Here is a 21,716-nt window from a genome sequence, read left to right on the forward strand (position 1 = left end):
CGCTGCTTCAGGAACCCGCTGCTAGCGCTGCTGCTGCTGTATCACTGCAAAAATGGCAGACCCGGAACCGGAACTAGCGGCTCCCACCAGCCCTTCCCACATCGCGCGCCGCACCATAGAGGTGGAGGGAGCCTAGAAGGGAACGAGCGGCGAGCGGCTTTTCCGGCCGACGTTGAAGGCCGCCGCTCGGACTTGGGCGTGGAGACGCCGCTCCCCGTGGCCTCTCTATGGTTCTACACCCGCCCTGGTTTGCTTTGGAAGGTTCCTGGGAAACCCTAGAGCGGTACTTCCGGTGTGAGATGGAACCCAGTTCCATCTCACACCGGAAGTACCGTTCTAGGGTTTCCCAGGGCCCTTCCAAAGCAAACCAGGGCGGGTGTAGAACCATAGAGATCGAACCCAGTTCCATCTCACACCGGAAGTACCGTTCTAGGGTTTCCCAGGGCCCTTCCAAAGCAAACCAGGGCAGGTGTAGAACCATAGAGATCGAGCCCAGTTCCATCTCACACCGGAAGTACCGTTCTAGGGTTTCCCAGGGCCCTTCCAAAGCAAACCAGGGCGGGTGTAGAACCATAGAGATCGAACCCAGTTCCATCTCACACCGGAAGTACCGTTCTAGGGTTTCCCAGGGCCCTTCCAAAGCAAACCAGGGCGGGTGTAGAACCATAGAGATCGAACCCAGTTCCATCTCACACCGGAAGTACCGCTCTAGGGTTTCCCAGGGCCCTTCCAAAGCAAACCAGGGTGGGTGTAGAACCATAGAGATCGAACCCAGTTGCATCTCACACCGGAAGTACCGTTCTAGGGTTTCCCAGGAACCTTCCAAAGCAAACCAGGGCGGGTGTAGAACCATAGAGATCGAACCCAGTTCCATCTCACACCGGAAGTACCGTTCTAGGATTTCCCAGGGCCCTTCCAAAGCAAACCAGGGCGGGTGTAGAACCATAGAGATCGAACCCAGTTCCATCTCACACCGGAAGTACCGTTCTAGGGTTTCCCAGGGCCCTTCCAAAGCAAACCAGGGCGGGTGTAGAACCATAGAGATCGAACCCAGTTCCATCTCACACCGGAAGTACCGTTCTAGGGTTTCCCAGGAACCTTCCACGGCGGTTGTGGGGATTCGAACCTGGGCCTCCCAGATGCTAGCCCGACACTCTTAACCACTTAATTTCTATTTGGGGTAAAAGCATAAGGAGAGCAGGGAAAGAGGAGCCGGCCTATCTCGCCCATGCCTCCTGGGCCATTTGCCTGGCGTTGAGGGTGAGCAGAGCTGCACACAACTAGAAAGCAGACAGCGCTTGGAATCCCGGGGAGGGGGGGCGAAAACGCATGGGAGGTTTTGCCTTGGATTTGTTGCTCTCTAGATGCACATTTTCCCCCAGCCAAATTCTAAAAACTCAAAAATAAGCCCCCCATGCAGAGTTTTGAGCATTCAGATGTGGAAAATAAAGCTAAGAAAATTCTGTCGAAGGCTTTCACGGTCAGAGTTCATTGGTTCTTGTAGGTTATTCGGGCTGTGTAACCGTGGTCTTGGAATTTTCTTTCCTGACGTTTCGCCAGCAACTGTGGCAGGCATCTTCAGAGTAGTAACACTGAAGGACAGTGTCTCTCAGTGTCAAGGGTGTAGAAAGAGTAATATATAGTCAGAAAGGGGTTGGGTTTGAGCTGAGTATTGTCCTGCAAAAGTATTGTCCTGTAAGTATCAAGATAATGTGCTAATGAGGGTATGGTATGTTAATATGGAACCATTGTATCCTGAAGTGATCTGTTAATGTGTGTAATCCAAAACTAATCTGTATGGCTATTGTTGAATGTTGTCTTTGTCTGGAGGTGTTTCAGGGCAGGAAGCCAAGCCTTATTCATTCTTAAACTCTCCTCTTTTCTGTTAAAGTTGTGCTGATGTTTGTGAATTTCAATGGCTTCTCTGTGCAATCTGACAAAATAGTTGGTAGAATTGTCCAGTCTTTCAGTGTCTTGGAATAAGACCCTGTGTCCTGTTTGTGTCAGTCCATGTTCAGCCACTGCTGATTTCTCAGGTTGGCCAAGTCTGCAGTATCTTTCATGTTCTTTTATCCTTGTTTGTATGCTGCGTTTTGTGGTCCCGATGTAAACTTCTCCACAGCTGCAAGGTATACGATATACTCCTGCAGAGGTGAGGGGGTCTCTTTTGTCTTTTGCTGATCGTAGCATTTGTTGTATTTTCTTGGTGGGTTTAAACACTGTTTGTAGGTTATGTTTTTTCAAAAGTTTCTCCATCCTATCAGTGACTCCTTTAATAAATGGCAAGAATACCTTTCCTATGGGAGACTGTTTTTCTTGAGTTTTCTGATTTTTGTTTGGTTCAATGGCCCTTCTGATTTCATTCTTGGAGTAGCCGTTTGCTAGCAGTGCGTGATTTAGATGGTTAGTTTCTTCCTTGAGAAACTGTGGTTCACAGATCCGTCTTGCACGGTCCATTAATGTTGGATTACACACATTAACAGATCACTTCAGGATACAATGGTTCCATATTAACATACCATACCCTCATTAGCACATTATCTTGATACTTACAGGACAATACTTTTGCAGGACAATACTCAGCTCAAACCCAACCCCTTTCTGACTATATATTACTCTTTCTACACCCTTGACACTGAGAGACACTGTCCTTCAGTGTTACTACTCTGAAGATGCCTGCCACAGTTGCTGGCGAAACGTCAGGAAAGAAAATTCCAAGACCACGGTTACACAGCCCGAATAACCTACAAGAACTAAGAAAATTCCTTTTAAATGTGGTGTTGGAGGAGAGTGTTACGGATTCCGTGGACTGCCAAAAAAACAAATCAGTGGGTTATAGATCATATCAAGCCTGAACTGACCCTAGAAGTGAAAATGACTAAGCTGAGGCTGTCGTATTTTGGTCACGTCATGAGACGACAAGAGTCACTGGAAAAGACAGTCATGCTAGGAAGAGTTGAGGGCAGCAGGAAAAGAGGAAGACCCAACAAGAGATGGATGGACTCAATTGAGGCAGACCCAACAAGAGATGGATGGACTCAATAAAGGAAGCCACAGCCTTTCAGTTTGCAGGGTTTGAGCAAGGCTATCAAAGACAGGACATTTTGGAGGACTTTCATTCATAGGGTCGCCATGAGCCGGAAGCGACTTGACGGCGCTTAACACACACACACACACACACACACAGAGAGAGCTGCAAACCCTCCCACACGTTGGGTACGGAACAGGGCACTCGGGCGCCTTCAGTGCGCCTGCGCGCTTTGGAGCGCCCTCCGCGCCTCTTCCTCTCCCCGCCCGCTCTGCTGCCCTTAAGAAAGATGGCGCCCGCGGTAACGAATGAAGAGTGGTCGCGGCGAGCTCGGATGACGCGTTAGGGGTGCGCCGCCGCCGCCGCCGGAGGAGAGCGCGGGGGGCGCCGCCGCTTGAGTCGAGCGGAGAACTTCCGGCGCGGTAAGTCTCGGCCTGGACGCCCCGCTGCCTTTTCCGTCGAGGCCTTTGGGTGGTGGGCGGGGAGGCGGCCGGGGCTGAGGAGGCCGCGAGCGCCGGCTGGCTCTCAGCCTGCTTTATGCCCGTGTCGTCAGGACGGGGATGGCGCCGCGCCTTGCCTGCCTGCCTGCCTGCGCGAGCCGTCCCCCTTTGGTGGCTCTTCTGTGCAACGAGGGAAGGGCTGGTGCGCTTCCCGGTAATGGTAGGAGTGGGTCGCCGTGTTAGTCTGTCTGCAGTAGTAGAAAAGGGCAAGAGTCCAGTAGCACCTGAAAGACGAACAAAAATGTTTTTTGGCAGGGTATGAGCTTTCGGGAGCCACAGCTCACTTCTTCAGATAGAAAAGGGCAAGAGTCTAGTAGCACCTTCAAGACTAACAATATTTTCTGGCAGGGTATGAGCTTTCGGGAGCCACAGCTCACTTCTTCAGATAGAAAAGGGCAAGAGTCTAGTAGCACCTGAAAGACTAACAAACATATTTTCTGGCAGGGTTATGAGCTTTCGGGAGCCACACCTCACTTCTTCAGATAGAAAAGGGCAAGAGTCTAGTAGCACCTGAAAGACTAACAATATTTTCTGGCAGGGTATGAGCTTTCGGGAGCCACAGCTCACTTCTTCAGATAGAAAAGAGCAAGAGTCCAGTAGCACCTGAAAGACTAACAAAAATGTTTTCTGGCAGGGTATGGGGCTCACAAAAGCTCATACCCTGCCAGAAAATATTTTTGTTAGTCTTTAAGGTGCTACTGGACTATTGCTCTTTTCTACTGTTGGATGTTGAGCATTGAAGCTCCCTCTTAGGGAAGAAGGGGTGGGGGGACCCCCAGCCCAAATAATGCCCTTTCAATCCCCTTTCACTGCACCTTAACGATCATTTGCAAGTGGATTTTGCCGGTTCACACAGTAAAATCCACCTTCAAAGTGCATTGAAAATGTATTGAAATCAAAAGGAGAATCAGGATTGTTGGGAGAATGGAGGCATGACAATATATTGTCAAAATGAATTAAATTGGTAGTATTGAAGCTATGTTTCGTTCATAGATTCTAATTGATTAATGTAGAAATATTTATTAATATTAATGTATTCTATGTTTTAAGATTTGTATCCTGATTTATATATGAAGTATTGTATTGAATTAGTTTGCATTTAATTTCTAATTCAATACAATACTTCATATATAAATCGGATTACAATTCTTAAAACCTAAATCATTAATCTTAATAATATTTCTACCTTAATCAATTGAATTAGAACAAAACATAGCCTTCAATACTTCCCAATTTAAATTCATTTTGACAATATATTGTCCATGCCTCCCATTCTCCCACAAATCCTGCATTCTCCTTTTGATTTACTAATGCCGTAAGATGGGCTGGGCTGGTTTGAAGGTGGATTTTACTGTGTGAACTGGCAAAATCCCCTTGCAAACGATCGTTAAGGTGCAGTGAAAGTGAACTGGAAGTGCATTATTTGGGCTGTGTGAAAGTGCCCCTGCTGAGCCTCCTCACAGGGAAGCGTGTGCAGTATATGAGCCCCTTGGGCAAGCAGTCTGGTGGAGCTCCTCTCAGTCCTGTTGGACCCAGCGGGATTCATTTCCGGGTGAACAGGTGCCTGAGGCTGGTATAAGAGTTTTGGTGCACCTGAAAGGTTAACGAATATAGGTACATCCTCTTGTGAACCAGATCTCACTTTGCTCCTGTGTAATTTTGAGATCCAATGAAATCTATTGGAGGGCAGAGGAGTTTGGACTGGATTATTCTTCTGAATTTAGTGGATCTAAATTGGGTAACTTTCAAGTACTCAGCTGGTTTGCCCTTCTGTGGACCAACACGGCTACAAGGAGACAGTTAAGGAGTCCCTGCTGTTGGTGAGTCAGTTTTGAAAAAGAGTAGTAGGTGCCATCATAAACTGGTAAGGCCAATCATGAAGTAGGTGCCATAGGAGGCTGTCCCAACTATAAAATGGCTGTTATAGGGGAAGGGAAATCACAAAATGTCAGGCAGTTCCAAGCCTGGTGTCCTCTTGCTACAGAGGTATCTGCTTCCAAGTGGGCACTCTGTGTGGAGGCAGAGGATGCCTCCTGTGATCTTCTGAAGCACTACCTGTTCCAAAGAGCTGGATCATCATCTTTCTCTGGGGTAGTAATGCCTCAATCTCCGTGACCAAAGAAATGGTATTTGTTCCCTATACAGCCATAGGAAGAGGTTACCAAGCCCAGAGACATAAGTCTGTTGGCAAGACAAGGATGAACTCGGTACTTTGCTTGTCACGCAGCTGGTAGGGAATGAGCTGAAGCCCCCCCCCCCATTTTTATCCTCTGACGTGGCAAGCTGTAAGATGTCAGGAAGCACACTGGCAGCCACTATGATGCCTGTGGGCTCTGTGATGGCCGGCCATCCATCAACAGGTAAAGCTGGGTGTCATTCGCATATTGGTGACACCCCATCCCAAAACTCCTGACAAGCTGAGCGAGGAGTGGCATATAGATATAAAAAAGCATTGGGGAGAGGATCCTCCTTGAGGCACCCCACACACCAAGGGGTGCCGAGTTGAGACCTTCTCAATGGTACCCTCTTCCCCAACCTTGGAGGAATGAGATCAGCCACTGCAAGGCTGTCCCTCAAAGACCAATATTGGCAAGGCAGCAGGTCAAAAGATCATGGTCGACCATGTCCAAGCCTGCTGATAAATCAAGTAATATCAGCAGCCCCCATCCACTTTGATCCAACTGTCGGTGGAGATCATCCCTAAAACTGTGTCTGTTCCATAGCTGGGCCAGAAGCTGGACTGAAATGGGTTGAAAGCCGATGTGTCATCCAGGAACGCCTGAAGCTGCTCAGCCACCACTCTCCCCGCTACTTTACCCAGGACAGTACATTTGAAACTGGGCAGTAGTTGGCCAGATCTTTTGATGGCTTTTTCAGGATAGGCTTCACTATTGCCTCCTTTAAAGACTTGGGGGAAGCCTTGAAGTGAGAGAAAGGTTGATAATATCTCTCAGGGGGCCTCATACCCGCTCTATGCTGACCTTAATAAGCCAGGAAGGCCACAGATCGAAAGAGCAGGTGGTTGGCTTCACTGCCAGCGGGATCCTGTCGTCGTTGGCTTGCGAGAGCTGATTGAACTGGTCCAGTGTAAAGCTTGAAGATAGCCGAGGGGCCTCCAGTTCACCTACTGTATCAGAATTGAATTGACCAGGAGCATGGTGGAGTGACAAGATTTTGTCTGCAAAATAGCTTTAAGCTGCCTCACAGCTAGGGGTCAAACCATTAATCTTTAGGGAGCCCCCAGTAAGGAAGGTCAGAGACCAAACTACCCTAAATAATTGCACCAGGCAAGAGCTAGCAGATGCAATGGAGGGTGAATAATATACTTTTTCGTTGCCCTCACCACCATCTCGTAGGTTTTCATAAACACTCTATAAGTTGTTCTTGCAGCTTATACTGTTAGGAAGAAAATTATATCTCTCTCTTTGCTTGCTGTTCCAGCTGTCTGTTTTTGGGAAATTGTTAACACAGGGGAGCGTTCAAAAATGGGGAATCCATTTTATCACGTCACGTGTTACTAGCCCTAATTTCTCTCTCATAAGCCTGGAGAGAAGGACTTTCACACCACAAGAATGTATGGCGAATGGAATTCCACAGCTGAAATTTGCAAGCGCTGTGTTGTTTATACAGTTGCCTGTAGTGCTGTAATGTTTAAATTTGGAAGTAGAGTTGAATGCCACTCAAGTGTTAAGATAATGGTATAACACTCTCTTTAGTATGGTATCTAGGCAGCAGGGATTCTGTTATTCCTTTTACTATAACATTGAAATATTTACTGCTGCATTGGCAAAACAGTTACATTCTCGTGGTGTAGTTAATTGTGAGCAAAATAAAAATAATGCTTCGAGACAGTGGCCTCCAGCGGCCACTTCTGCGATGTTCTCCATGAGGAAACAAAAACCTGAGAGTTTTTCATTGCTGAAGCAATGCAATCATCTTGCAAACCAGGCAGCTTATGGGAAGTATCAGTGTGTATAAGTGCTTCAAGTGTTGTAAAATGTCTATTAGGTCACTGAAAATTCTTGCTTTATACACACAATGCAGAGTACTTCCCATTCAATCAATGGCATGTTGGTCCCATTTTCCCAGCTGTAAAACTTACCAAACTAGCATAATGACCAGAGATGTTAACAGATGTTGGTGGATCAGACCAGAAGTCCAAGTATCTAATTGAGCATACTGTTTTTAACTAAGGCTGGCCATATGATTCTGGAAAGCCCACCAGTAGATCAGGAAGGCAAGAACCCGTGCTGATATTTGCCCTCCAGCAACTGTTGTTCTGTGGCATATTGTTTCTGGACATTTATTTGTTTAAAACATTTTCCCACCCAGTCAGGGTCCCCATGGCAGCACACATTAAAAACACTAAAACATTTCAACAATTAACAAAATTAAATTATAAAATAATCCAATTAAAAACATAAACAATACAACAGGAGGGCCATTAACCAGTATTGGTGGCATGCCAAACAAAACAGAAAGTGTCACAGAAGACTCCAATAGATGGACGCATCTCCCTAGGGAGGGATTTCCAACTTTTTGGTGTCATGATCAAGAAAGCCCTTTCTTGGATTGCCACCTGTCTAGCCTCCGATGGCGGTGGCAACCAAAGCGGGGCCTCTGAAAATGACTGGAATGATCAGGTAGGTACATATAGGATAAGGTGGTCCTTAAGGTATGTTGGTCCCAGGCCATATAGGGCTTTAAAGGTCAGTACTAGCATCTTGAATTGAGCCTGGAAGCAAATTGGAAGCCAGTGTAGCTGGAACAAGACTGGAGTGATATGATCCCTACGACTCATTCCAGTGAACATTCTGGCCACAGCATTCTATACCAACTACAGCTTCCAGACAATCTTCAAGGGCAGCCCCACGTAGACTGCTTTGCAGTAATCAAATCTAGATGTTACCAGGGCATGCACCACAGTGGCAAGATCTTTTCCACCCAGGAAAGACTGCAGCTGGCTCACCAAAAGGCACCCCTGGCCACCACTGCCACCTGTTTATCCAACAGGAGGCCTGGGTCTAGGACCACCTCCAAGCTGGGAACCTGCTCCTTTAGGGGGAGTGCAACCTTATCCAGAACAAGGGATGATCCATTTCCTGGGTCAAACCTTCCTCCCACCAGTAGCACCTCTGTTTTGTCAGGATTAAGTTTCAGCTTCTTAGCCCTCATCCATTTCAAAACTGCTTCCAGGCACCTGTTTCGCAGTTTCCACTTCCTCCCTGGGGACTGCTGGTAGCGCGAGATAGACCAAGACAGGGCAACCATGACATAGATGTTTTATTCAGCATCTTGACTTATATCTGTTTGGTCTCTTATGCATTTGTCTAATCTCCTTTTTAAGCTGTGTAGGCTAGTCACCATCTCCATTGTCTTATGGCAGTAAATTTCATGAGTTACCTATACATTTTACTAAAAGCATTTTTATGTTTGTACTAAATCTGCTGCCAGTTGGCTTCATAGATGACCCTGAACTCTATTGCTATGGGAGAGGAGGAGAAATTGTGGACTTGGATCTACTGGACTGTTTCCACAGGCAGAAGGATTTCCACCCAGTTAACATGCCTTGTTCCCTCCCGCCGTGGTCTGCTTGTGATTTTAACAACAGGAATAATATGGGGGGGGGGGAGTGTCTGCAGGGGGAGGAAGGTGAACGTTCTCTCTTTGCATGTTACATAATTTTGTAAATCTGTCATGTCTTCCTAGTTCAGTCTTGTACTTTCCTGACTTAAGTCCCAAATGTGTTGGAGTACCTTTCCAGTGAGGAGAGGCTAAGTCTTTGGTTGTTTTGGTTGTCCTCTTCTGCACCTTTTTCACCTAGGGCAACTAGAACCAAGCCCTATGAGGAAAAGCTGAGGGAGTTGGGAATGTTTAGTCTGGAGAAGAGGAGGTTGAGGGGGGACATGATTGCTCTCTAAGTATTTGAAGGGCTGTCACTTAGAGGAGGGCAGGGAGGATAGGACTCGCAATAGTGGCTTTAAATTGCAGGTGGAAAGGTACCGTCTGGATATTAGGATTTTTTTTTACAGTAAGAGTTGTTCAACAGCGGAGTCAGCTACCTAGGGAGGTGGTGAGCTCCCCTTCACTGGCAGTCTTTAAGCAGAGGCTGGACAAGCACTTGTCAGGGATGGTCTAGGCTGATCCTTCATTAGGCAGGGGGGTTGGACTAGATGGCCTGTATGGTCCCTTCCCACTCTATGATTCTAGAATGTATTTCGTATTCCAAATGTGGCCATGTGGCACTGGCCTTTTTATTTTCCATTCCTTTCCTAATAATCCATGGCATGAAATCTACTTTTTTCAGTGGCACTGCACATGAAGGTGAAGCTTTAATTGAATTATGCACCATTTATTTCCTGGTTAGTCTTGCCAGTGTGTTCTCCTTTGATGTATGTATGAACTTTGGAGTGTTAGTTGTTGCCCCAGCCGTGCATCAGTTAATGTTTACTTACGTTAAATCTTATTTGATTGTTTTTGCCTTTTTGTTTAGTTAGAAGATATCTTTTTTTGCTCGGGGGTTTGTCATCTTGAATAATTTGGTGTCCCCCACAAACTTTGACCCCCCCCCCTCACTTCTCCCAGCTGGTTCCAGATCATTTGTGAACAAGTGAAATAATATCCAGTACAGATTCTGCTCCTTATTTCCCGGATTGTGAGAACTGTCTGTTTATTCCTGCTAGTCTGTGCTTCCTGTTTGGCCAGCTTCTAATCTACAAGAGGACCTGTCCTCTTATCCAATGTCTGCTAATTTTACCCAGGAGCCTTTGGTGAGGAACTTTTGTCAAAAGCTTTTTGGAAGATCAAGTATAAAAACATCTGTTGGGACAGCCATACCCACATACTTATTTGATGCTTTCAGAGGACTTCAAAAGAACTTCCAATAACAAAAGCCATGTTAGTTCTTCCTGTGCAATATTCTTCATATTTCAGTGTTTAATAAAACTTTTCACTAGTATGTATGGAGCAGCACTTAAACTAACAGTACTGTAATTTCCTGAATCTTGGTGAATTCCGGTTTAGAAATGGGTATTACATTTCTAGTAAGAAAGCTAGCTTCAATGAAGTTGTATATTTCTCTTTAAGAGATCAGACTTCCTATGTGGTTCCTTTAAGAAGTCTCTTGTGAATCCCATCAGAACCTGGTAACTCGTTAATTTTAATTTGCCAGTTAGCCCCAGACTTCATCGCTTGTTGTGTCTTTAACTGAGTCCTTCAGATAGTGAGTCTGGCAAAGCTATTTGTCCACCATTCTCTGCAAAGTACTCACTCAGCTTCTCTGCAATCTCCCTGACCTCCTGAAGCAATCCTTTTCAGTCCTTTGTCATCTATGGGTCCAACTATCTTGGTTTCCTGCACTGAAGCTGCGGCGTATTTTTAGGTTGAGTTTTTATTGTTGCATTGAATAACATTCAAGTGTTTTAAAAAGATTTGACCCTTTTCACTCTCTCCCTTTCAACTTTCTTTTGAGTAAATCACTTCATTTTGGACTTTGGGGCATATCCCCCCCCCCCAACACACATGTTTTATAAGTGTTAACTCACGCACCAGCACAACTGAAAGGGAGTTAGGGTATGGATCTTACATTTTCATCTCATACTTCCTCCGAGCAACTCGGGACAACTTACCTGGTTTTCCAAGGATGTTTCTGTTTGTGGTTTATCTCAAGGAAAACACACTTGACTATCTGGTAGTTGCTTGGCATTAGTCTGAAAACATAAAAACATAAAACACATTAAAAAGTTGAAATCGAAGTATTTTAGTATAACTAGTTCATAATTTGAGCTGTAGGAGGAAGAAAGTTTCTTACAGTTAAATCGATTACGGTACTTAATGTTTAGAGACTTGTATTTTTTGTTGTGTGGGAGTTTTAGAAACAGATTTGCCAGTGCAATTAAGTTTGATAGTAAGCCTAGCATGTATCTAATTTCCACACACACCCAAAATTCTTTTTGCTGAAAAAAAAATGGGGAAAGAGTTTTGTTCAGTGGCTTCAGCATTTCCAGAAATATTATATTTCTAGTAATAACTAGTAAATACTTGGGTTAGCTCCTAGAGTCCAAGAAGATTTGTCAAGTCCTGCTGTATTATATACATCATGAGTATATGAGTATTGTCCATAAATAGTTTTACTCCAGAATGCTGCATGCATGTCATGACACTATTTTTTTCTCTCTTTCAGGCTTGGAATCGTTGATATAGACATCTGAGAGCTGATCCCTTCCCAAATATGTCACCACTGACTGCATAGCTAGTCATTAGGATGCTTTAGGCAAAGATACTTCCTCAAGGCTGATGGTGTGAAACTGCTTTTCTGGACTGCATTTGCGGAACTACGTATCATTTGACGAGTTCCGAGACTAGGGCCATGGATCAAAACAACAGCTTGCCACCCTATGCCCAGGGCTTAGCATCCCCTCAGGTAAAATGTGAAAACTCTTGAGTGCTGAAAAATGGGGTATTCAAAGTGAATTATTGACTCATACCAAGGTGACGGCTTCTGAAAGCCCAATGATTTGGGGTCTAGCCCTCCTTCCCATTTGTCCCTGTTGTTGCATCAATCTCCTTAACCCTCCAGCTGCTGTGCGCAGCCTGCTTCTTATGTAGAGAGACCAGGGTCCTCCCCTGCTTTGTTCTACCAAGTCCCTCTGCTCCTTCACTGAGGCTATTGCCTTGGGTGAAACCATGTTTGCTCTGGCCAACCCTATTCCAGATTTACCAAGGCAGCAACCACGGTCTGATAGTATGGAACCGTTTGCTTGCTTCCCTGCTCAAGCTAAGTCATTTGGATGTGAATCTCCAGATTTTGGGTGTACTGAAGAAGATCTGCCTCCAGGTCATACCCTTCTGTATGTACAAATGAAAAAATGAGCACTGTTCCTCCTCATTTCCACCCATCCTGAACCAGTTCCCAGTATTCTGTTTCTTTGACTTTGTACATTTCTTTATTTAAAACATTTTATGCTGCCTTTCCACCAAATAGGGTTCCCAAGGCGATGAACATTAAAACATCTGAACATTAAATTTTTTAGATGTTTTCATGTTCATCACCTTGGGGACCATATGTCATGGTGTTTGTTGTGTTTGTATATGTTTTAGATAGATAGATAGATAGATACACACAACAAACACCATGACAGTTCAGAGTGCAAGAGAGTTCACAGGGAGGGGGGAATGTTCTTGTGTTATCAGAACTTTGGGAAACGTTCACATAAAATGGTTAAAGGGCCAGCGAAAGCATATTTATGAGCGATCCGGTTTTTATTTTGTTAATGTTAACAGGCTGATTCTCATTCCAAGGAATGTGAATTTTAGTTCCCTTGTTTGGGTCAGAATGAAATAATATGGCAATAAGGGGATACAATGGACCTACTTACTGAAGTGAAATACTCCCTTCCCCACAGTGGGTGGGTCTTACTATGGCTACTATTCCAAGTAAATACATTATTGTTGATCATGCGATTGAACAATTGGTTGATCCTGTTCATGATGATCAGATTTACAGCTGGAGCCAGCGTGGTGTATGGGTTAAGAGTGGTGGTTTTAGAGGGGTGGAGTCTGATTTGGAGAACCGGGTTTGACTCCCCACTCCTCCACATGAGTGGCGGACACTAATCTGGTGAACTGAATCTGTTTCCCCACTCCTACACATGAAGCCAGCTGGGTGACCTTGGGCTAGTCACAGTTCTCTCCAAACTCTCTCATGCCCATCTACCTCACAGGGTGTCCGTTATGGGGAGAGGAAGGGAAGGTGGTTGTAAGCCGGTTTGATTCTTCCTTAAGTGGTAGAAACTCTTGTCCATTTTCTTCTTCATAAGTTGTCTTGTCTTCTTGTAGGGCGCAATGACTCCTGGCATCCCTATCTTCAGCCCCATGATGCCGTATGGCACAGGGCTCACCCCACAGCCTGTTCAGAGCACCAATAGTTTATCTATACTGGAAGAGCAGCAGAGGCAGCAGCAGCAAGCGGCCGCACAGCAGTCTACGTCCCAGCCAACGCAGGGGGCCTCTGGTCAGACACCGCAGCTCTTCCACTCTCAGACGCTTACTACTGCACCCTTGCCAGGAACCACGCCTCTCTACCCCTCTCCAATGACTCCCATGACCCCAATAACTCCTGCTACACCCGCTTCTGAAAGCTCGGGGATCGTGCCACAGCTTCAGTAAGTGTTTGCTGTCCTCTTTTATTTCCTGCCATCCTTCAGCAATGTTTTCAGTTGGTGACTGTATGGTCATCTGCCTCTGAATCTTCATATCTAGTGGCAGAGCGTTCCTCTGATTACTGACTTCTGAGCGCTGTTGCCTTTCTGAAAGTACCTGGTCTGGCTGCTGTGGAGGAAATGGGATGCTGGACTCGAGGAACTGTTGCAGTTTTATTAGCTGCTTAGGTGGTTAGTAGGAAAGCTTCCTGGTGATCTTGGCCAAAAACATATTTAATTATTGGCGTGGGTCAGTTTAAATATTAAAGTGAAGTACTCCATAAAATATATCTGCAATCACAGACTAACAGCACAATCCTAAGCACTGCCTCTGAATGGCTCTGTGCCAGTGTAACACAGAGAGATACCAGCCTAACTTGAAGATACACTAGCATATCTGGAGAAGTGTGGCATAGAATTGGGTGCCATCAGGATTAACTTGGGAGAGGAGTGTGGCTAACAGCCCATTCCTGAGCTTGGGGGCTGTCTGGACTTAGGAGGCATCATGACCCCTATGCCAGCATCCATGCCACTTGCTCTGTGCAAACTGGCATGGATGCCAGAGTAGTGCCACTTGCACCAGTCCCCCAGGAATGTGAGTGGAAGGATTTCTGTGTATTTGTTATGCTCTCTACAACTTGGAATTGTGTCCTTTTTAGTGCATATTTGCCCCCAAACGAACGTGGGATGGAAACCCGTTGCTCTGATTCCATATTGGCATTAGCAGTGCCCTCACCCCTGTGGCTTAAGATTGGGCTGCAAAACCACGATCACAGACAGACACAACCTTTCCCCCAAATCACCCAGATAGATCTTGGAACATTTGCACAAGATGCTTGGGCTTCAGCAGATGATCGGGGTAGAGAATCCCAAACTTAACATGAGGGGACGATGAGAAATTTTTTCCTTGGAGTTTTCTCTTATGACCCATTTCCTCCAGGATGCTGTGCCATCCATAATGATACAAAGCAAGTGTGGGGCCTTCTTGCTGTGAATGCACGGGCCTGTTGCACTGAATGGGCTTCTGTAGTTTTGATACAGCGATTTTTCACTGTGTTCAGAACTTTGGCATACATTCTCAAAAGAACAGTTTCCAGCAGATTTCCGCATATTAATACATGCGACATCTTACAGTGATTACTGGCGCCATCTTAATTGCCCCAGCTGTCTGGGGAGCTCTACATTTCAGCCTATTTTTTGTAATAGCATGTTTGTTTTATCATTACTGAGATGGGTGTCTCTTTTGCATTCCATAGGAAGGACCTGTATCAGAAACTTAATAAGCTTGCTTTCTGTATCTGTAATAAAAACGTCCGGGCTCTTGTCCGTGTCCCTAATTTTCCATTAATACTGTGGCTACCGTCTTGTGACAGATATATTTATGATCACCATAAAATCAAAATAAGTAAGTGGACGCTGTTGAAATAGTGTCCGATGTAAATCTGGCATGCTTGAGTCATTTTGGGCTGGCTTTTGAGTTGAGTCGCCTCAAATGCAATAATAAAATGGGCGATGATTTCCGATATGGAGGTGTTCTAGCTTGACTAATGTGTTTCTAAATTGCCTTTAGGAATATTGTATCTACAGTAAACCTTGGCTGCAAACTGGACCTGAAAACTATTGCCCTTCGTGCTCGAAATGCTGAATACAATCCCAAGGTAAAGGACAATGGACAACATATGTCTTGAGAGGTCTGCCTCTGACTCCTGCTGTTTTCATTTAGTATCTCCAGTATCTGCTTTTATAACTGATCTGTCCACAAGGATAAATCATGTTTCGCAAGACTGAATTACTTTCTTAACTACCTGTGTACTACAGTGAAGCAGATCGAAGGGCAAAAGTTGGCTTTCTAAAATGGAAATAATGTCTGTGTAAGTTACTTCTAGGAACCTCGTGGCGCAGTGGTAAGCTGCAGTACTGCAGTCCAAGCTCTGCTCACGACTTGAGTTCAATCCTGACAGAAGTTGGTGTCAGGTAGCTGGCTCAAGGTTGACTCAGCCTTCCATCCTTCCAAGGTTGGTAAAATGAGTACCCAGCTTGCTGGGGGTAAAGGGAAGATGACTGGGGAAGGCACTGGCAAACCACCCCGTAAACAAAGTCTGCCTAGGAAACGTCGGGATGTGACGTCACCCCATGGGTCAGGAATGACCCGGTGCTTGCACAGGGGACCTTTACCTTTAAGTTACTTGTGGACTGTTAACATCCAGAGATTTGTTAAACAGTTTGAGAGCTTTGTATAGTCCCAGCTTCCCGTGGTGTATTATGGTAGAATTTCATTCTGCAGTGAAAATGATTTCAGAATTAAGTTGACTGAAGGGTGAGAAATAAAGTGGCGAATGCATAGGACATTTTGGAGGACTTTCATAGGGTCGCCATGAGTCGGAAGCGACTTGACGGCACTTAATACAAACACACACAATGCATTTTTAAAAAATGGTTTGCTAATATCTCCTGTTGGCTGCAAAAATTTTTTTAAAAGGTTGTGAGAGTAAGTTGTGGTTCTTATAGTAATAACCTTCTGTGCCTTTCAGCGTTTTGCTGCTGTGATTATGAGAATAAGAGAGCCGCGTACCACTGCACTTATATTCAGCTCTGGGAAAATGGTGTGTACAGGGGCTAAAAGGTATGTGAGGTGATTGGGTATCTGTGATTAATCTCACCAGCATTCAGAACTAGTTAAGAATAACAAGTCGTTTAGCACACTGGTCACATGCACATCATGCTGTATTTGTACTATTTTCTGCGTTGTTTAACGCAGGGGTGGGGAACCTTTTTCCTGCCAAGGGCCATTTATGACATCATTCAGGGGCCATACCAGGTGCAGATCTCCCGGGGGGGGGGGAGAGGCTAGGGTTGCCAGGTCTCCAGCCACCACCTGGAGGTTGCCAACCCCAGGGGAGGCCACACAGAGAAGGCCTGCAGGGAGCCCCCGCTCCCCCTCCCAGACGGGAGGGCAGCCAGCGGTGGGGCCCAAGCAAACAAGGCGCCGGGGGGGCAGCCCACAGTCGATCGGCAAGGGAGGAAGGAAAACAGAGAAAGAGGAAGAGGGAGGGAGAAAGAGAGAGAATGGGAGAAAGAAATGGAGAGAGGGGGAGAAAGAAAATAAATGACGGAGGGAAAGAAAGAAAAGGACGGAGGGAGACAAAGAAAGAGACAGAAAAAGAGGGGGAGAAAGAGTGACAGAAAAGGAAGACAAAAAGACTTCACACACACACACACGGCGGCGCACAGAGCCCCGCGTGACCGGGCCCCAGTCTCCATACCCTCTCCCCCCAGAGTCCACAAAAGCCCCCCCCCGAAGCCCGATCGGCTCCCGCATGCATGCTCTGCCTCCGGGAGCCTCAGGCCTCTTCCCCCCCCCCTCGCTGCTCAACAGCCGACAGGCATCGAGAGGGGCTTACAATGTGCCACGGCGTTCCTGCACACCGCAGTTGTAGGGGGCAGCCTTGGGGAAGCATCCCTCCCCCGCCCCTCCTCTCGCCGACCAACAGCTGACAGTTGGCGAGAGGAGGTCCAAAGGGTGCCACAGTGCCCCTGTAAGCCGCAACCCCAGGAATACCCTCGGGGAGGGCCGCTCTACGCCCCGCCTCCGCGGCAGGGCCCTGGAGCTCCCGAGGGCCACCAAAAATGTCCTCGCCCCTGGGCCTGAGGTTCCCCATCCCTGGTTTAATGTATCATGTCGAATAGTTATGCTTTGTTTCAGATTTCTCTAATTCTAGCCCTGTTACATTCTTTCTTAGATGTCTCATTCTGTTGATTGCCCTTAATGTACACTCTGTAATCTACTTTGAGTCTCAATTGAGTAATGCGGACTAAGTAATGTAAATTAAAAAAAAAAAGTATTTTCTTGGTGAAAATTACAACACTGCTTTTTTAATGTTTTCCAGTGAGGAGCAGTCAAGGTTGGCTGCGAGAAAGTATGCCAGAGTTGTGCAGAAGTTGGGCTTTCCAGCCAAATTCTTGGATTTTAAGATTCAGAATATGGTGGGCAGTTGTGATGTAAAATTCCCCATCAGGCTTGAGGGATTGGTACTTACGCATCAACAATTTAGCAGGTAAATAGAGGATTAGTGCTGGTTTTGATGAATACTACTTGATAAAAAAGAATGAGCGAACGCCGTCTGATCTGCTTACTCCTGTGTTGCCCATCTTATTATTCTTCCTTATGTTTGCCTAACCGTAGCGTTACATCTGCCAGTATATCTTGCCAAGGTCAGACAGTATTTTGTATTTCTCTAAGGAGGCTATGCAACACCACAAACCTGCTCTAACATTCAAGCAAACAGGACGCCCTTTTTATTTGCTTAGCTAGAAAATTTGTCACACCTCAATAGAAAATGTAGACACTTCAATCCAATAATAATGGCGCATTACTGAGGGGGCTGGGTGAAGCTCGTTAGGAGCCGGCGTGACCCTGTGGCAGCATAAGTGCCTAGTTACCTGTGATAACAGATACTTATGCCGTCATGGAGGGCATTTACGGCAGCGCCTGAGTGCTGCGGAGCTGCACCAGCCTCCCCCGCCAGTGCAGCCACTCCAGGAACTAAATCCCGGAAGAGAATGCCCATGCTGGCATGGGGGGGGGTATTCCTGGGGCATTCCCAGGGGCAGAGCTGATATTAGTTGGCTTCCTAACCCCTTTTGCCCCGGGAATACCCCCTTGCACAGTGGCGTAGCGACAACACGTTTTTTTGGTGTCGTAGCCTCGCTGTTCTCAATGGGGCTTTTTTCTATTTTAAAATTTTTAAGTACCTTTTTTTACCTCTGCGGGAAGCCTCAGAGGAGGAGGCATGGGTGCGCTGCTCCTGGCCACCACGGAAATACCCCCACCCCCCAGGAATGGGCTTGTAAGTGCACAATGCAAATAAGTAGCAGAATAGCTGGAGAAATAGAATCTGTCACACTACCCCAAATTAGGCAAAGGATTTTAAAATTGTCGTGGGGGTAGAGATAATTGGTCAGTGCTCAGAATGTGTGATAAAGTATTTAAATTCCACTCTGTACTATTTAGACTCTTTGACCTAACTAGAAATATATATATTTTTACATGTCAACCACAGGATTTTATACAAATGCCATTTTTATATTTTAAAAAATCTATCTTGAGTCAAGGGAAAAAAGTGGTTTCTGCTTCTAGACTTGCATCTTAAATATTGATTAACCTACAGCTTTAGCTAATGTTTTATTTATTCAGTTTACTGAATAGTTTAATCTAGAATTGTTTCCTGTTTGTTTTTTCTTTCAGTTATGAGCCAGAGCTTTTTCCTGGTTTAATTTACAGAATGATCAAACCAAGAATTGTCCTCCTTATATTTGTTTCTGGGAAAGTAGTTTTAACTGGTAAGCCACATATGAAATCACTGCATTGAGGGTACCTAAGGAGCTAAACTGTAGTACAAAGAATTATTTAAAAGTAACAACTTAGAACAAATCTAAATTGTTCAGATGTTGTCTTAGACATTTTGTGCTGTTAAGTATTTGAGCTGGATTCTAACCACTTGCATCAATAATACTCTCTAGTAATTATTTGCATACTTGTAGGAAAATAACAAACCAATGAACATCGGTAACCGCATAATCGCTAATACGTAATGTGTATGTTGTTTAAACAATGTTTTATATCTAGTGTAATTTCTTTCAGGTGCAAAAGTCAGAGCTGAAATTTATGAAGCATTTGAAAATATATATCCAATTTTAAAAGGATTCAGAAAGACAACGTAACCGTTCCCAGTGCTTACCAAAGTTGGCACATTTTAAAAGGTATTGACTATGGCACAGCAGTAAAAGGTAAAAAAGATTTACAGACTGCAACAGTCCAGACTTGGAGTATTTTCTCAGTTAGTGCCTATTCCCCGATCTTTATGGGCAGGGAAGTTCTCTTTGTGTATTATGTCTGTATTGAGTTTCTGTGAGTTGCTTTATTGGACCTCTCTTTGGAGAAAGTTGAGTTTTATTTATACTTTAGTTTTTAAACCGTTTTAATGTCTAATCTTTTTTATTTGGAAATCTCATGCTGGCAGGTTGGTTCAGGAGAAAACAAACATGTTATCCAATACTCGACACTTCGGTTACAGTATTAAGGTATTTCAGCCATTGATTTTTACGGACAAATTTTAATTCAACATTTCTAGACCTACTTTGTGCCAGACACATTCCCTATTTCCAGTGTTCAGCAGGGCAGAAAAAAATTGCTAATAAAAACAGATGACTGTACATATTCCTTTTAGGAAACAACCTTTTTGGGTTTTAAATGTATAAGAAATGTTGTTTATAAACGGGAAATTGATTGGGCTATGCTGCTGTTTAATGTACTAAATGCATGCTTGTAGAATGCTTAAATGTATTGAAATGTTTTTTATAAGATTTTTCTTAACAACCCAGTATTAAAGCAATGTGTTTGCCATTTGTGTATTTCTTAAAAGCGACAGCCTTTTAAGTGCCTCTGATATGCTAATAGGTATCGGTCAGACGGGTATTCAAATTTGCAGTGAAGACTTTGCTTCTTTTTCTCCTGCCTCACTCCTTGGTGGTAGCTTTTGAAAGCCTTCAGTTCCATGTCCTAGACAGGAGGAGGCAGACTTGTTCTTCTACCATGGAAACTGAGCAGCCTTCACCCCTGCATGAACTGGGTTATGTCTCTTTAACAGCTTCTTCCTCTAGAGTGGAATGCTCGAATATAATTAGCTACAGTACTGTTACTGCTGTTTTACCTCCCTTGGTATTCTTTTCCCCTACCCACCCTTCCCATTTATTCTTCTGAATCAATTTAACTGTCCTTATTTTTTTTTATCCTGGTTTTTATATCCCACCCTTGTCACCTTCATGGTGATCAGCCTTACCTGGACTAGAGAGCGAAAGCAGGTAAACAGCTTGTGTCTGCTTGGCTAGGTCGTAGTCTGCAAACGTTAATCTTCAGAACAGAAAATAATTTTGAAGGACCACCTGCCATGATAGTCCACCACACTATAATGGGAAAAGTGTTCTCAGTAAGAGGTGGGAGGTGTTTGCAGCAGTGTTGCCAGGTATGTTATACTACAAACTGACTTAGGTAAATGTATTGTGGCCTGCTAGCAGGAGGTGGAGTTATGGCTAAGGAAGAAAAATGGGCTCCTTAGAGTGCACAAAGCATATGGTTGTAGACTGCTTTATTAATCCTACCAGCTGCTACTTCACTAGTCCTAGCAAATATAAAATTATCTGTACCATAAGGTGGAAATTAAATTAAACATGTGAGGTCGATTCGAATTTACCTTGTGAGCATCTCCTGCCACCTATTAGCAGTTCAGAATATTGTACTCTATATACTGCATCCACAGAAGCATTAACCACTTTCTTAAATTAGATTGTACATGTTGTATTTTGCTCTGATGCAGCAGCATAGCTATCCTGCTCTATCAAGCAGTTACAAGGGTAGCCAGCTCTTAAGACAGTATATTCAAGTCACTGTAACTATCAGTTTCTAGACAAAATACATCTGTGGCAAAGGTTTGGGGACTGTGTGGTTATAGCTGATGCTATTCAGGCTCTAAGGAAGAAAAGCAGTTTAGTACTACAGTTGATCAAGCAGAACAGCAGAGTTTTACTACTGTAGTACTAATGGAAATCAAGCAGCTTGACTCTTGTAGTGCATTTATAAGTCACTTGATTTTAAGCTTTTTAATTCCCAAATCTGCACAAGATACATAAATAGGTAAAACATAGATAGGTAAAAGTTTACAGGTGTAAAACTTTAAGAATTTTTTATGCTATATCAGTTGTGTGGGAAACAATGTCAGGTACCGTTTTTCCAAACCCTGAGGCTGTAATCATGCTAATCTCATCTTGACGGTACTTTATTGAAGCATGAAGGCCTTTTTTTACAGACATTGGTCAATCTGCTAACCATCCCTACAGTGGAAGTGTATGTTTATCCTGCCTGTTACATTCCATGTTTTAATGCAAACGTTAAAGAATAATACAGCTGTAGGCTTGTTCTGATAAAGAGTTTTA

At 44.7% G+C, this 21,716-nt stretch overlaps 1 protein-coding gene across 1 annotated transcript; it reads left to right on the plus strand.

Annotated features, from left to right (window-relative positions):
• The first annotated feature begins 11,878 nt into the window (after positions 1–11,878).
• TBP (TATA-box binding protein) lies at positions 11,879–19,756 on the plus strand. Its single transcript, XM_056853772.1, has 7 exons — positions 11,879–11,950; positions 13,366–13,691; positions 15,298–15,385; positions 16,259–16,350; positions 17,615–17,782; positions 18,973–19,067; positions 19,369–19,756. Exons 1-7 carry the CDS (start codon positions 11,897–11,899, stop codon positions 19,446–19,448), a joined length of 903 nt encoding a protein of 300 aa, XP_056709750.1. The 5' UTR covers positions 11,879–11,896; the 3' UTR covers positions 19,449–19,756.
• Positions 19,757–21,716: the final 1,960 nt, after the last annotated feature.

This window comes from Euleptes europaea, chromosome 7, assembly GCF_029931775.1.
Source record: "Euleptes europaea isolate rEulEur1 chromosome 7, rEulEur1.hap1, whole genome shotgun sequence".
NCBI lineage: Eukaryota > Metazoa > Chordata > Lepidosauria > Squamata > Sphaerodactylidae > Euleptes > Euleptes europaea.